Source organism: Bos taurus, chromosome 19 (genome assembly GCF_002263795.3).
Source record: "Bos taurus isolate L1 Dominette 01449 registration number 42190680 breed Hereford chromosome 19, ARS-UCD2.0, whole genome shotgun sequence".
Classification (NCBI taxonomy): Eukaryota; Metazoa; Chordata; class Mammalia; order Artiodactyla; family Bovidae; genus Bos; species Bos taurus.
The window spans coordinates 14,629,836-14,645,199 of NC_037346.1; the positions used below are offsets into that span (position 1 = coordinate 14,629,836).

General features: G+C 55.2%; 1 protein-coding gene and 1 long non-coding RNA gene across 3 annotated transcripts; one reads left to right on the forward strand and one right to left on the reverse strand.

The window, feature by feature from the left end:
* Nucleotides 1–27: 27 nt before the first annotated feature.
* Nucleotides 28–11,878, reverse strand: RASL10B (RAS like family 10 member B). Of its 2 annotated transcripts, XM_024980170.2 has the most exons (4): nucleotides 11,640–11,878; nucleotides 8,231–8,594; nucleotides 3,067–3,191; nucleotides 28–2,483 (listed from the first exon to the last, which is right to left on the reverse strand). In XM_024980170.2, exons 2-4 carry the CDS (start codon nucleotides 8,444–8,446, stop codon nucleotides 2,213–2,215), a joined length of 612 nt encoding a protein of 203 aa, XP_024835938.1. In that variant the 5' UTR covers nucleotides 8,447–8,594; nucleotides 11,640–11,878; the 3' UTR covers nucleotides 28–2,212. The 2 variants fall into 2 exon arrangements, with proteins under 2 accessions (XP_024835938.1, NP_001179485.1); NM_001192556.2 differs by lacking the exon at nucleotides 11,640–11,878 and having other exon boundaries at nucleotides 2,192–2,483; nucleotides 8,231–8,565.
* On the forward strand, nucleotides 3,129–5,568 carry LOC132343014 (uncharacterized). The gene is made up of 2 exons (XR_009491650.1): nucleotides 3,129–3,216; nucleotides 5,188–5,568. It is a non-coding gene; the product is annotated as an uncharacterized lncRNA (long non-coding RNA).
* Nucleotides 11,879–15,364: the final 3,486 nt, after the last annotated feature.

Sequence of the window (15,364 nt, forward strand, 5' to 3'; positions counted from 1 at the left end):
TCCCCACGGCAGGAACTGAGCCAACACTTTGGTACAGAAACGAGGGAAAACACTCCCTGATTTTTAATCTGACTTCCGATCACAGCGCAATGGGCGTCACACACTCTTCCAGACCCTGTGGTGGGAAACCCTGGGGAGGGAGGGGGCAGGGAGGAGGACAGCGACTCAGAATGGGAGCAGAAGGAATAAAAATCAAAGATCTGGGGTGTAGTGGGAGGGTGGGTAAGGGGGGGGGGGGCGGCCAGGTGATACATTCCAACTGCTCCAGTGGGGGCCAGCCAGAGGCCTGGGTCCCTCACCCTCACTTTAGGTGCCCGGAGTGGGGGTAACGGCAGCAGGGCAGGTGAGATGCTGCCCTCCCTCACCCATGCCCCTGGTGAGTCAGAGGGCAAGGATGTAGGGGAGAAAGGGGGCAGCCCCTCTTCTTTACCCTCCCAGCCACTCCAAGGTGTGGGGGAGGGGAGCCACCTCCTCTGCTTCAGAGGGAGGCTCAGAGAGGGAAGGTCACTTGCCCAAAGTCACGCAGCACAGCAGGGACCGGAACCCTGATACTGGACCGCCCAAAGTCAGGGCAGTCACGGTGGAGCTGCGTTAGCCCCAGAGAGCGGAGAGGGCATCACCTGGGGAAGTGGAAGGAAGAATCAAAGCTTCCCTCTCACACTGGATCTGGATGATAAGTTCGCCACCCATGACCCCGTCCCCAGACTCCTCTCCATCACCACCCTGGGCTACCTGGTGTCCTGGTCTGTATGCCACAGCTTGGCTACCTCGGAGCTAGCTTGTTCTCTCTCCTAACAAGGGACCTCATTATCTTCCCACCAGAGCAGGGCTGAGGGCTCAGCCTCAAGACCTTGGCCTGGAGGCAGGGGAGCTCACACCATTTCTCCCGCCCTCCAAGTCCCCCAGTAATCTCCTCACGCCACTCCCAGTGTCTTCGTTTCTTTTGTTATTTCTAAGTCGGTACAAAACTGACAGTGATCAGCTCTGGTGACGAGAGGTAGAAACTGGCCAGGCAGCTGGAGAAAACGGGGCGCTTTGGGTCAGGGCGTAGTGTCATCAGGTGTTGGGACAAGGGGGCATCAGATCCCAAGGGCCGCCATCTGGGGGTAAGGATGCCAGCATTATCGCCCCCAAGCACGGGAGCAGGGGGGTGCATAATTCTTTCTGTGGCTCTGCCCCTTCCCAGATTAATCAGGGTAGTCTGAGATTCAAGGCAGGGAGGGTCTGGGGCAGTCAGCTTGGGGTCAGATGGGGAAATAAGAATCTTCGCTGAAATAACCTGACTGCCCCCCCACCCCGCCCACCACCAGCCCCTCCCCCAACACCCCCCCATCTGGCAGACCACCCAACCAAGAAGGGAATACAGGGCTGAAGCTGGCATCATGTAAATAAATCTATCATTTGGGGCATTCCCTCTCCACATTCTGTCAAGAAGAAAAAAAAAATTTTTTTTTAACCCAGGGGGTGAGCTGGCTTTAGGGTCAGGAAGAGGGTGAGGGGCACCCGGCAGGGACGGACCATCGAGTTAAGGCTGGAAGGTAGGTTGTTGTGTCTCTGGGGGGGCTGTTGGGCGGGGAGGTCTCCCTGGAAGGGGGAGAGCTCAGCCTTCTCCCCCTGACGGACCTTAGGACCTCAACCCTCGGACCCCAGTTGTGGTCCGTGGGCCACCCGCATCTCTCTGCCCTGTGCCGGTGATGCTGACGGTCAGAAGGCTGGCCTCACCAAGAAGCTGCCAGGATCCGCGACAAGGGGATGGACGAAATGAGAGCCCTGTGAACGAAGCTGGAAGGTGGAGAGGGTGGGGAACCAACAGACGCGTGGGCGGACAGACAGACAGACACGGGGAAAGACGACGCGGAGCGATGACAAGACACCACACACACTCTCTGGAGAAGACGGGTGTGTGTAGGGGGTGGGGGGGGTCCGGCCAAGGCAGCACCACCCCACCCCCACCCTGCGTGTCCCGCGCGCACCGTGATCCCGGAGGGCGGGGCGCCCCTGGGGCCGGGCCGGGAACCGCAGGAACTACAGCACTAGAAGCGGCCGTCCCGGGGCGGACAGGCGCGGGAGTGGGGACGGGGCGCTGACGGAGACACCCTCTCGCCGCCCTCGGCCTCTCTCCCCCCACCGGGGGGAGGTGCGTGGCTGCGGGGGCGTCTCAGGCCCCACACTGGGCCGTCGGAGTTGTCCTCCCGCCCCGCGCCCAGCCGCATCACATGACGGCGCAGCGGTTGCGGCGCAGCGCGCCCTGGAAGCGCAGGGCGGCGTGCACGTGCTTGCAGCGCGCGCAGCCCACGCTCTTGAGCAGCTCGCTGAAGAGCAGCAGGATGTGCCAGTTGTACTTGGCCGAGCACTCCACGTAGCCGCACTTCCAGGTCTTGCGCACCAGGTGGGACACGTTCCAGCGCGGGATCACGCGTCCGCGCTGCAGGTCCCGCTTGTTGCCCACGATGATGATGGGCGTCTCCGAGGTGCCGATCACCCTGCGGGGCGAGGTGGGAAGCCCGCTCAGCACCCCACCATCTCTCGTCTCACAACCCCCGGACCTAAGGTAGGGTGGGCTGTGCCTGATCCCTGTTAACTGCTACCATCCCTCCGTTCCAGGCGCAGCGCTATGACTGGCTTAAAAAAGATAGGTTATTTATGTTCTCCGCGGGACTTCCCGGTGGCCCAGTGTTGTTAAGACTCCCGCTCCCAATGCAGGGGCATGGGTTCGATCCCTGGTGGGGAAACTTACATCCAGCATGCTGTGGAGCATTTATAATAATAATGTTCTCCCCATTGTACAGACGAGGAAACTGAGGCTGGCTTAGTTATGCAGCCCTGGAAGTCTCCTTCCCGGAGCCTCTGATCTTAACTACTGCACTGGACTAGCCAGCCCATGGTAAGGGTCCCAAAAGGGGTTAATAGAAACAGGGACAGCAAAATGGCTTGAGTGTGTGTTTAACTATGTGTGTGAGAACCAGAGGCACTTGACCCGCCCCCCCTCCCGCACCCTTTTCACGGGAAGCGGCTGGCACAGGGGCATCCACTTAAGTGGCATTGGGGTGTATCTCAGCCCCTCACCTTGTCTCTAGGATCTGCTGGCGGATGGTCTTGACGTACTCAAAGCTGTCAAAGCAGCAGATGTCGTAGACCAGGATGTAGGCGTGGACACTCCGGAGTCCCCTGCAGCAGGTGTCTGCCCATTCCTGCAACACCCCCAACCACAGCAAGGTCAGAGCAGCCATGAGGGCTCCCTGTGCCCCCTGCCACCTCCAGCGATATGCAGCACTCTCAGCTGCCACTGCACCTTAAACCTTCCACACTCACCTGTCTCCAGGAGGCCAGGCCCCGGGCAGAATCCAAGTGCTCAGTGCTACACCTTCCCCACCTCCAAGCCAGGATAGGTCAGCTCACACTGTCTGACTTCCAGGGCCACCATCTGTCCCATGCATGCCTGGAGCTGAGTTCTGTCTGGTCCCATTTTGTGCCCCAATCTATCCATCCAGTCCTTTGTTCGATTACATTTATTAAATGCCTTTAAGAGCCCAGCCTTGAGCTAGTTGGACCTGTTGAAATCCTGTCTCCCCAGGCCTCAGCACAGATGCCTCCTCCTCCTCCAAGAACCCTTCCTGCAAGTAAAGGACTATTCTTTTCATCATCTATGTTCTTAGAACAGCTGCATGATACCTTGGTCAGAGCAATAGCTCTATACCTTCTCCATCCCCAAGTCCCCCATTCTGTTGTGAGCTCCTGAGAGGACCAGAACCCAGCCTTCCTCATTTTTACATACCTCCTCCCCCTTCCCATCAGGGCCTCACACCTGTAGGCTCTTAGAGGGCTCTTGGATGGCACGGCCTAGGCTGGAGAACTCTCCTTGGTCCTGAACCCCACCTGGACCCAATTCCTGCCTGTAACGCCGCCCTTAGATTGCTGCCTGAGGTGCCCCTTCTCTTTGCTTCACTCTGCCTTCAAGGTTGAGAAGCAGCAGCCCTGAGGTGAAAAAGGTTGAGACCGGATGCCTCCTGGGGGCTGATTTAGACCAGGGCCCCAGGGAGATGGAACTTCCTGAACACCAGTGGCAAATTCTCCTGGAAAGGGCTGCAGCTCAAGTTGAACAGGCCCCTGGCAAGGCTGAGTGCACTAAAGGGAAGATTCCTTAAGAGATTAATTAGCCAATTAACCTGCCAGCAGATGAGAACTGCAAGGGCAGCAGAAGGCAGCCAATGTGTGGAAAGGAGGGGCTCCTGGAAGCTTGGTGAGGCAGAGACCTCCCAGGACAAGGAGGATGAGGATTTTCTCTAGGGACCAGAGCCCAGGAAAAGACTAGAGGGAGGCGCAGGCTTGTCTCCAGCACCAGCTTATGAGCTGAACTGGGGTAGGGACCAGGCTTGGAGGACTGCAGCAGGCTCTACACTGCAGAGAAGGATGAAAAGGGGAGACGATTGGGCGACAGTGGGGGAGAGTTAAGTCTGACTCCAGACAAGCGCTTCCCAACTCAAAGGCTTAGAAGCTGCTGCAGTGGATTCCTCCAGGGGGATGATGTGGCATCTTTTGTTTGTGCTGAGTTTTAACTTTGGTGCAGGGGGGAGAAGATGCCGAGGACAAATCCGAAACCACAGGAAACCAGGAAATAGCTTCTCAGGCCAGGATAGACTGTAGTCTGCTGGACATGGGGACCTCTGGGGGCTTGGGACCCCACGTGTTTGCCATTCCTCCCCCATCCCACTGCAAGGAGTAGTAATCAGTGGGAAGTGGGAGGGGTGGGGAAACAGCCAGAGAGGGAACAGCTCTCTGCTGGGGAGAGGGAACAGCTGCCAGCCTTCGAGGGTGATAGTCCCACTGCTCCCCCCAACCTGCTACCTCCTCAAGGGGGCCTTCCAGGCTGCCTCCCACCCACTCCTCTCTGGGGGTCCGAAGAGGCAGAGGAAGAAGCCTCCTGATTGACTGGGTTGTCCCTTCACCCCTGATTGAAGGGAGCAAGCAAGAAAGCTCAGCCTGCCTTCCAGCTAGCTCCGTGCATCATTCCAGATGGTAAAGGGCCATCTTGGGGCTGTGTCAAGACAGAGAAGGAGCTGTGGAAACTGAGTCCAGTGCCAAGGACATGGGAGCTGAGGGAGCCACCTGGGTGCCGGCCGTGCATTTGCTGCTCACTCCTTTGGTGGGTTGCACATACCCTCTAACCTCCACTCCCTTCTCTGATAGGAGGAGAGGGACCACAGAAGCAACAGCTGAAGCTCAGGCCCTAGAAACGCCGCCCTCCTAGGCTGGTTCTCATCTGGCATTGGGGTTCAGACAGTAGCCACTGGGATTTCTACTATTTGTTCCTTGAGGCGTGCCGGATCCTGTCTCAGCATTTCTTGGCACCATGTACCTTTCTTGTGCTCCAGGGGTGAAGTCTTAGACATCCTTGGAGAGTCCAAAACTCAGGGTCCACCAGGAAGAAAAAGGCCAATGATCCAACAGAAAGATGGGTGAAGGCACTGATAGTTTTCAGATAAAGGAAAGCAAAGGCCCTTAAACATATGAAGAGATGATGCTCAACTTCGCTCATAATCAGAGATGTAAATAAAAAGTACACAGAGACTCTCCTAGCTCATTTTTCAGACTATCAAAAATACAAAAGTTTGACAATACACTCTCTGGTGGCTTTAGGGAAACAAGTGGTCATGTAACGTCTCTCAAAGGAGCACAAAATATGCACCTTTATATTAGGTTGGCCAAAAAGTTTGTTTGGGTTTTTCCGTAACACCTTAGGGTTAGGGTTATCTGTTTATTTTAAGGGAAAACATGGACAAACTTTGGCTAACCCAACAGAAGGGGAGGGGAATGTGGCACCTTTCTAACTCCAATTGCATTTATTATTTGACCTAGCAATGCCATTTCTAGAAATCGATTCCACGTGTATACCTTCCTATGTACAACATGGGGGCTTCCTTGGTGGCTCAGACAGTAAAGAATCTGCCTGCAGTGCAGGAGACCTGGGTTCGATCCTTGGGTTGGGAAGATCCCCTGGAGAAGAAATGGCAACCCACTCCAGTATTCTTGCCTGCAGAATTTCATGGACCAAGGGCCCTGGCGGGCTACAGTACAGCATTGCAAAGAGTCGGACATGACTGAGTGACTAACACACACGTGTACAACATGACTGTTACAAGCCTATTCACTGTGGCATTGTTTTGAAGCCAAAATTTGGAAACAACCCACCTGTCCAGCAAGAGGGGATTCCACATATATGTCTCCAATGGAATACAGTATAAGTAAGTAAGTAACGTCGCTCAGTCGTGCCCAACTCTTTGCGACCCTGTGGACTGTAGCCCACCAGGCTCCTCTGTCCATGGGATTCTCCAGGCAAGAATACTGGAGTGGGGTGCCATTTCCTTCTCCAGGGGAACTTCCCAACCCAGGGATCACCCAGGTCTCCTGCATTGCAGGCAGACGCTTTAACCTCTGAGCCACCAGGGAAGACCCAATACAATATTGTAATTAGCCTCCAATTAAAATAAATTAATAAAAAATAACAACACACAACATGAAAAAGTACAGCTAAAAACACTAAGACAAGTGAAAATAAATACTTAAAAAAATTTTTTTAAAAAAAGAATGAAGAAGAGATCTCTAAGTACGGATGTGGAAAGACCTCCAGGTTATAATGTCAAGCCAAAAAAAAAAAAAAAACAAGGTGCAGGATAGTTTTTTTTTAATGCAAGAAGGGGAGTGGAATAAAATACGTTTTCTTATTTGCATAAAGAAATACTGGAAGTATGAATTAAAAAAACCAATGAGAGTGGCTCTAGAGAGTGGAGCCAGAATCAGGGTGGAGGGCAGCAATGGGACTGAGATTTCTGAGTATGCTTTTTGTTTTTTTAAACATAAAATTTGGGCTTTTAAATTGCATCTTACCAATTCTGAAATTGAAATTACAGGACCGGGGCGGAAGCTGAGCTTTCACTCAGACTACTGTTAGCCTCCTTTGGAGGAGAACAAGAACATCTGACCTTGAACCCACTGCCCTGACCACAGTGTTCCCCAGGGGTGAGGCGTGGACCAGGCTTTTGTCTTTGGTGCGGACACCCCTGGACCTGGGAGAGATAGGTGTCCCCGAGGTTGGACCAAGGTCCTCCTGCCTGGAGTTGCTGACACGATGACAAGTATGAGCCCCCCTCCTCCCGCCCCCAGCAGCCCCATCAGAGAAATTACTGTATTTGCATAGTGACAACTGGCCAAGCTATAGCCCCTGCCTTCGGGGCCTCCTCTATGTTTGTCTTTCCTGGAGAAACTCTGCATTCTGGTCAGGGGCTTTTTCAGTGAGCCAACCCAACCCCCTCTCAAGCCAGACCTAGAGAGAGGGAAGGAGGACCCAGGTCTGCAGGCGGGACCCTGTGAGCCGGGGTCCTGGGGGCATCTGAATCCAACCCCAGCAGGAAAGGCTAGCCCGGGGGCCAGTTCTGAGCTCAGGGGACAGAGCATCACTTAAGAGAACAGGCCCTTCAGCAAGAGACCTCGTCGGGGTCTCTGGCCTCTGAGTACACACCTTTCCCAAGCCCCAGCCTTTTCTTCTATAGATGATGTGGGTCTGAGGCCATGGGAGGCAGAGCCCAGAATATTAATAGGCATCTGGTGCTCTCTGTCTTTCTCTCCACTGCCCCTCACCTGCCGAGATCCCACCCAGTTGAGACATCACCTCCCAGGACCCCCACCCTGCCACACCTGGTCGGATGGATGCCCCCATAAGGGTTATCTTGGTTCCCTGTGTTCCCTCCAGTCATGACAGTCATCAATATAATTGCCTGTTTGTCTTCTCACCAGACTATGAGTTCCTTGAGAGCAAGGTGCTCTCTGTTTTGAGCGCCATTCAACCCCAGTGCCCACCACAGGGCCAGGCACACATTCAAAGTGAAAGTGTTAGTCGCTCAGTTGTGTCCGACTCTGCGACTCCACTGTAGCCTGTAAGGCTCCTCCGTCCATGGAACTCTCCAGGCAAAAATAACTGGAGTGGGTTGCCATTCCCTTCTCCAGGGGATCTTCCTAACCCAGGGATCGAACCTGGGTCTCCTGCATTGTGGGCGGATTCTTTACCACCTGAGCCACATTCCTCAAATATCTGTTGGATGAACCGGTGCACAAATGAATGGGATCCCAGCAAAGCTCTTAAGTGGCAGGTGGTGCAGCGCGGAGCTCTCAAAGCTGGCAGCAGGGGCAGTGCCCAGCCCCTCCTCTGCCCTGGCCCCACGCCATGCCCCCCTACCTGCAGCGTGTTGACCGGGAAGGCGCTGATGGGCGGGAAGTCGAGGATCTGGAGGTCGTGCACGTGGCCGTTCATGACGACAGCAGGCAGGTAGAGGCGACGGGCGGTGGTGGGCACGCAGACCTCGCTGAACTCGTTGTACAGGAACTGGCGCACGATGGCACTCTTGCCCACACCTCGCGCCCCCAGCACGGCCACCCGGTAGGTGGAGACCATGCCTCCCGCCCGGCTCCGCCACCGCGTCCTCGCCGCTGCCTGGGGCTCCCCCGGGCTGCATATTCCAGGGGCTGGGGGCTCAGCCACCGTCAGGACCCATCACCGCTGCCCCCTGCTTGCCCAGGGCCCTCTGCGGACTCCACCTGGCCTGTGGGGACGAGAGGCAGGCTTTGGTGGGCTGGCTTCTCCTGGGACAGACTTCCTGCACTTTTCCACCTTGGGGAGCCTGCTGGAGTTGTTCTTGCCACTTGGGATGTCCCACCCTCCTTTTTCCAGAGCTCCTATCCCATCTATCCAGAACCTCCCCTTCCTCCCTTCTCCATTCTTCCTGCTGTCCATCCCATTAGTGGGAATTGGCTTTCTTGACTTGTGTTATGACCTGACTTTTGGCCGGTCTGACTCCCAAACCCCAGGCAAGGCTGCAGAGGGGAGTGGAAAGAGCACTAGCTTTGTTTCAAGCCCCAGCTTTCCCACAGAGCCCAGGATAAGATGACACCTCGCAGTCTCCTGGTCCTCAGGGGTGAGACTGGGCCAGTGTGTCTCAGTGGACGTGCTCCTGCCATTTTCAGGGAGAGAGAAGTCTTTACTGAGCAGGACATTTTATATGCCTGGCTGCCAGGAGGTACTTGCCAGCAGCAGCCTCTCGGGACTATGATGACCCAAAGTGTGTTCCCCGCCATCTGCCACCTTCAACCCCTGCTGAGAACCCCTGGACTAAAGGATGGCTTTGGCTCTGGAGCGTGACACTTGTTGAGCGGTTACTCTAGGTCAGCACGCCCATGTGGTTATCTTTGCTGTTGTTATTCAGTGGCTAAGTCATGTCCAACTCTGCAACCCCATGGACTGCAGCACACCAGGCTTCCCTGTCCTATACTATCTCCTGGAGTTTACTCAGGTTCATGTCCATTGAGTCAGTGATGCTGTCTAACCATCTCATCCTCTGCCACCCGCTTCTCCTTTTGCCTTCAATCCTTCCCAGCATCCAGGTCTTTTCCAGTGTTATCCAAAACAATATTCCCAGGTGGTAGTTATTCCCACTTCGGAGAGAAGGCTCAGAGGGAGGAAGAGATGAGCCCAAGGCACACAGCTGGGAAAGACTTTCTACAATGTACTCCTTTCTACAATGTCGGAGTACTCCCAGCTTCCAAATTTAATGATTCTAGTTGGCGAAGGCCACAGGCCAAGGGCTGGGTCTAATTCTCTGGCAACCTTTGAGCTCGGCGGGCCTGGCACACAGCAGGTGCCCAGGAAAGGGCTGCTATGGGGTTGAACCTTGCCCTGGCTTCAGTAGCTCCTTGCTTGCTCAGTTTCCAGTGAGTTTAGTGTGGGAATAAATCTCAGCTCTGATGTTTCCTAGCTGCAGGGCAGAGGGCAGATGGCCTGTCCAATCTGAGCCATGTTCTGCACACATATAAAGTAGGGTCATGAGCCCCTACTTCTGAAATAATTCAGGTAAATCTCTTAACCAGGTACCTTCTCTTTCTGTGGAGGATGGTGACCAGGGAAGCAGGTACATATGCCTGGGACTTCCCATCTGCTAAATGGGTCCGGGACAGATAGGTGTGCTGGGCTCTGATAGGGGCCACAGCCTCCAGCACGCGCGCACGCTTTCTCTGTCGGGGCGTGCCCTTTCCCCACGTGCGCAGCTCATAGCTGAACGTCCCTCAGTCTGGCCTGGCTCAGAGGACCCCATCCATTGGGCATGGATGTGTGCACACAGCAGAGTAAACCAAGGGCAGGATTTGGGGTGAGACCCACCAGCTTGGGATCCCCTGCTCTGCCCCTCACCTACAGTGTGATCTTGGGCAAGAAACTTCACAGGGTGTTGTGAGGTTGAGCGTGCATGGTGCCTGCACAGGGGCGAGGGGCCCTTCGTTCATCAAAGGCTTACCACGATCCCGGGGGCCTCCTAGCCATCCCCAATGGGTCACTGTGCACTGCTGCTCACATATATGTGTGTGTGTACAGTGCTCCCCCATTTTATTGAAGGTGAAAACAAAGATTCAGGAATGTGAAGACCAGGTAGCCCATTGAGCTATCAGTTAAGCCGAGGACCCTCATCTTTTTCCTGCCCCATGCAGTGTCCTTTTCCCAACAAGGGCTTCTCTACTTCTGTGAGCTCCCAACGTGGGGAAGTCCCAGCCCCTCCTCCCCCTAAACCCCTCCAGGGCCCTGGGCCCCTCAGGCATCCCTGGACCCTGTCAGCTTGGCAGAGAGCCTCAGCTGGGTTAATTACATAACCAGCACACGCTGGGGAGGGGGGCATCTTAGGGGAAGAAGAGAGGGCAAAGGATGCAAGAAGACTTCCGGCCTCCCCCTGGGTGTGGCAACTTAAGAGGTCTCTAGGCTGTACCCTACCTGCAGATTCTCCTGGACAACATACTCCCTTGCCCTGAAATCAACCCTTTCTGGGGGAAGAGCTAGGGAATAAAAGCGGGACAACAGTGCTGGAGCCAAGGAGCGGGGTGCAGAGAGAGGCCCCTGGGTTGGGGACAGCCTCCTGGAGCCCAGCAGGCCCAAGTGTAGTCCCGTGCCTGACTCAGACATGACCGGGGCCCCCCCTCCCGCTTCCCAGGCAGGGGTCCTGGGTCTGAGTGTTTATTAATCCAACATCCCCAGCAGCGGGGGGTGGTGGTGGTGGTGGAAGAGGGCTGTCCAGAGAAGCAGGGCCCAGGCACCCCTCAGCCTCCCTTCCCAAGGCCTGTACTCTGCAGTGAGTCTGCAGACGGCGCCCAGGGACAGACACTAGGGCCAAAGCCTGCTTCTGGTTCCCCTCCCGGGGGCCCGGACACCTGAGTCCCAGCCCCAAGCTGAGGGCTTGGGGGTGGGGGGTTGCAAGTCCCGTGGACCGAGGCACCACGTCGGCCCGCTGTTGGTGCCCATCACATTCATGTGGGAGTGGGTGGGTGGGTGCGTGGGGGCGTCGGAGGATGCTGGGTTCCCTACGACCTGATTGGTAGGAGCGGAGGGGCGGGGGGAGGCCGGAGCCCTGCCGGCTCTCCGCCTCCAGCACCTTGCAGGCACCCCCCCACCCCCCGCACCAGCGCTCACGTGGCCGCCCCGCGCCGCTTCCCTGCCAGCCTGCCGGCCCCCTCCTCCCTCCGCGTCCCTGGCCCCCATCGGCCCGGCCGGCCCCCCTCCACACTCCCACCGACCCAGCCCGGCCCCAGCCCGCCCGCCTCCCGCCGCTTACCCGGGGCCGTCCTAGCTGCCCCCAGCCCGGGCGGGCCGGCCGGCCGGCGGGGCCGCGCTCCCCCCGGGCTCCGGCGCTGCCCCCTGGCTGGCTCCCCGGCCCGGGGGGAGAAAGGTGCGGGCGCCCCCGGATGCCCAGTCGAGGCGGGCGCGGAGCGGCGCGGGGCAGGTGCTGGACGCCGAGGGGGTAGCAAACCTCCTCCGGCCCCGCTCTCCCTCCGGAGCGCGCCGCCCGCTCGCGCCGGGAGGAAGAGGCGGCGGCGGGCGCGGAGCAGGGGGCGGGGGGGCGTGCCCGGCCGGCCTTCCGCTGGGTCCCTGAGCCCGCCGTCTGCACCCTGGCGGCCCGGGACCAATTCTTCCATCCCGAGCCTCGACCTTCACCCCTTCTGACTCTCCCTGCGATGTGTTTAACTCCAACCTGGAGGGGCGGAAGAAGGGGACTGGAGAAGCCCTAAAGACTCTTGCTTTCTCTTGCTTCTCTCCATATCCCGCCCCACCCCACCGTCCCACCCCCACCACACACCTCAGGTTTAGGTCTCCTGTAACCCTTCCCTGTTCTGTTCTGGATGGGCGCCCACCGCGTGCTAGAGGACGTCGAGCCTTCTCTCCTCCACCCCGCAGGATAGTCACCGCCAAGGGTGGTCACTTTCACCCTTCACTGCCTCAGTGAGAGAACAGCGGAGAGGCCAGCGAAGCAAAGCTCATCCGCAGCCAATGCATGACCTCCATGCCCTGAAACGACTGCTCCGCTCTCCTCTCCAGACGAGGAGATGCCAGCGTTTGCCCGCGTCCAGGGCAGAATCGCCTGTATATTTATTGTAAAGAAATCGTGGTCAGGGTCATTGATCATAGGCAGCTAACAATTAAGATCAGGTACTATGTGCCAGACCGTGGGCTCCCACCTTTGCCTGTGTCTTCCAAGTTGACCCTCCCAATACTACGAGGTAGATTCTGTTTCCTCCGTTTTACAGGTGAGATAGTTGAGGCCGAGAGAGGCTGAGTGGACTGTTCTTACTGAAGTGTAAAATGCGGAATCAAAGATTGGGAGTCTGTAGCAGGGCAGCCACTGAGGAACTTGGCTGATGCTCACAGTTTAACCCCGAGACCAGAGGCAGACACAAGGCGCTCGTGTGTGCCCTGTGTGCAAAGTCAAGGTCCCGAGGGCAGGGTAGAGGGAACCGGCCAAGCAATGAGAAGAGTGGCAACATTCAAGGAAGGAGCCTTGAAAGAAGTAGAACTGGAGTGCCAGGGTGGGGAGGGCATGGACAAGGAAGGCTTCAGATCAGAGAATCTGGGGGCGATTCCAGGGCTTTGAGAAGGCAGTACAGGAACCAGACAGAGGGGGCTGGAAATACAAGAGGAGGCTGAGAGGCTGGTTGACGTGAAGTCACAAAGGCCTTGGTTGCCTGGTAAGGAGTTTGGACCTAGACCTGTCTGACTGGGGTGCATGGAGCAGTTTTGTAGCAGGCCAGCAACCTGGTCAGCAATGCAGGTGCAGGGAGGAGGAAGAAGCTGGGAGCAATCTCTCAAGTGTTTTTACCCTCGGACCCAACATCTCCCACTGTGTGACTTTCTATACTTTCTGGTATTCACGTGGGCCCCAGCTTCCGCCAAGAACCGTTTTCTTCCTCCCTGAGGGCTGAGCACCCTCCCTGTTGCTGCCCTTCCCTCTTCTGTCCAGACAGACAGCACAGTGGTTACAAGCCTGGGCTTCAGATCAAGCAGATCTAGATTTAGATCCTGGCCCTACCACTTACTCTGAGACTGAAGGCCAATTACTTGACCTCTCTGAACTCTATGCCTTATTTATAAAGTGGCGTTGTCCCCAAGGCACAAATGAGCCTGTGGTGTGTAGAGTCCACAATGCAGTGCCTGGCATGGAGTCTCACTGTGTGACCTTTTGTTTTTCTTTTGTTTTTACAGACACAGCCACCAAAAGGGAGGCTGAACAACCCCCTGGGAAAGCATTTCTGTTTATGCTAGGATGGCTCCCAGGTGCTGGGGTAAGGTTTTGAGAGGGGTCAGGGCAGCAGCTAGAAGCAAATTCAGGGGCCAGAAGAGCAGGGACCCCCTCCTCCAACGCCACTTTTGTTCTGGTGACATCAGGTTTCTGGGCCCTACGGGATTGCAATGGGGTCAACCAATAGACTCTTAATTTGATTAAATCGTCCAGGGCACCACCAGTCCCCCCACCATTTCTGAAAATATTTCATCCTTACTCTGCCCAAGGAGCTCAGAATTTGTCTACTCCCCCAAGTCCATTCTAGTTCTGTTTCAGCCCAAGGAAACCTAGAAAAAAAAAAAAAATCATTCAATGCTCACACACACTTTGCAGCCAGGCTTCTCAGAATTCTCAATTTAGCTCCCCTAGGGGAACACAGAGCCACAGGTTCATTACAGGGCCTCACACTGGCTTGCAGTGGTAAGTCATTTAAAACAATGTATGGATTGCTTTATATGAAACCTGGAATCAAGATTGCTGGGATATGCAGATGACACCACCCTTATGGCAGAAAGTGAAGAACTAAAGAGCCTCTTGATGAAAGTGAAAGAGGAGAGTGGAAAAGTTAAAGCTCAACATTCAGAAAAAAAAGATCATGGCATCCAGTCCCATCACTTCATGGCAAATAGATGGAAAAACAGTGGAAACAGTGTCAGACTTTATTTTGGGGGGCTCCAAAGTCACTGCACATGGTGACTACAGCCATGAAATTAAAAGACGTTTACTCCTTGAAAGAAAAGTTATGACCAATCTAGACAGCAATATTAAAAAGCAGAGACATTACTTTGCCAACAAAGGTCCGTCTAGTTAAGGCTATGGTTTTTCCAGTAGTCACGTATGGATGTGAGAGTTGGACTATAAAGAAAGCTGAATGCCGAAGAATTGATGCTTTTGAACTGTGGTGTTGGAGAAGACTCTTGAGAGTCCCTTGGACTGCAAGAAGATCCAACTAGTCCATCCTAAAGGAAATCAGTCCTGAATATTCATGGGAAGGACTGATGCTGAAGCTGAAGCTCCAGCACTTTGGCCACCTGATGCGAAGAACTGACTCACTGGAAAAGACCCTGATGCTGGGAAAGACTGAGGGCAGGAGGAGAAGGGGACGACAGAGGACGAGATGGTTGGATGGCATCACCGACTCAATGGACATGAGTTTGAGCAAGCTCGGGGAGTTGGTGATGGACAGGCAAGTCTGGTGTGCTACAGTCCTTGGGGTCTCAAAGAGTCAGACATGATTGAGTGACTAAACAACATATATACATATATATATATATATATAGAGAGAGAGAGAGAGAGACAGAGAGAGAGAGAGAGACAGAGAGAGTTTTTTTTACCATGCAGGATGCAAGATCTTAGTTCCCTGTCTAGGAATTGAACCCATGCCCCATGCAGTGGGAGCATGGAGTCTTAATCACTGGATGGCCAGAGAAGTCCCTAAAGCATTATATCTTAAATCCCAACCCATTCAATTAATATAAAATGCAAAATTTGCCTGAATTTAAGATTTGGTTGGTTAAGTCATTTTGGTTCACTGAGTCACTTTGGGCTAAGGATTGTATGCTCCTTGGAGCCTGTTCACTTTTCTATGGTTAGGATTACCTTGGTGAAAAAAACCCGAGAGGCTCTGTCCATAGTCTGTGGCTCCAGTTCAGCTGAAGACGCCTGAGGTACAAACCTAAGACTCCAAGGGATAGGATGCGTGAACCCACCTACAGCATCTCAAG

Bases quoted from the DNA above. Each gene is read 5' to 3' on its own strand.
- RASL10B (XM_024980170.2), bottom strand. From the start codon at position 8,446: ATGGTCTCCACCTACCGGGTGGCCGTGCTGGGGGCGCGAGGTGTGGGC. The intron at 3,192-8,230 runs GTAGGGGGGCAT...GGGGTGTTGCAG, and splicing joins TCCCGGTCAACACGCTGCAG to GAATGGGCAGACACCTGCTG. The intron at 2,484-3,066 runs GTGAGGGGCTGA...CTCGCCCCGCAG, and splicing joins CAGCAGATCCTAGAGACAAG to GGTGATCGGCACCTCGGAGA.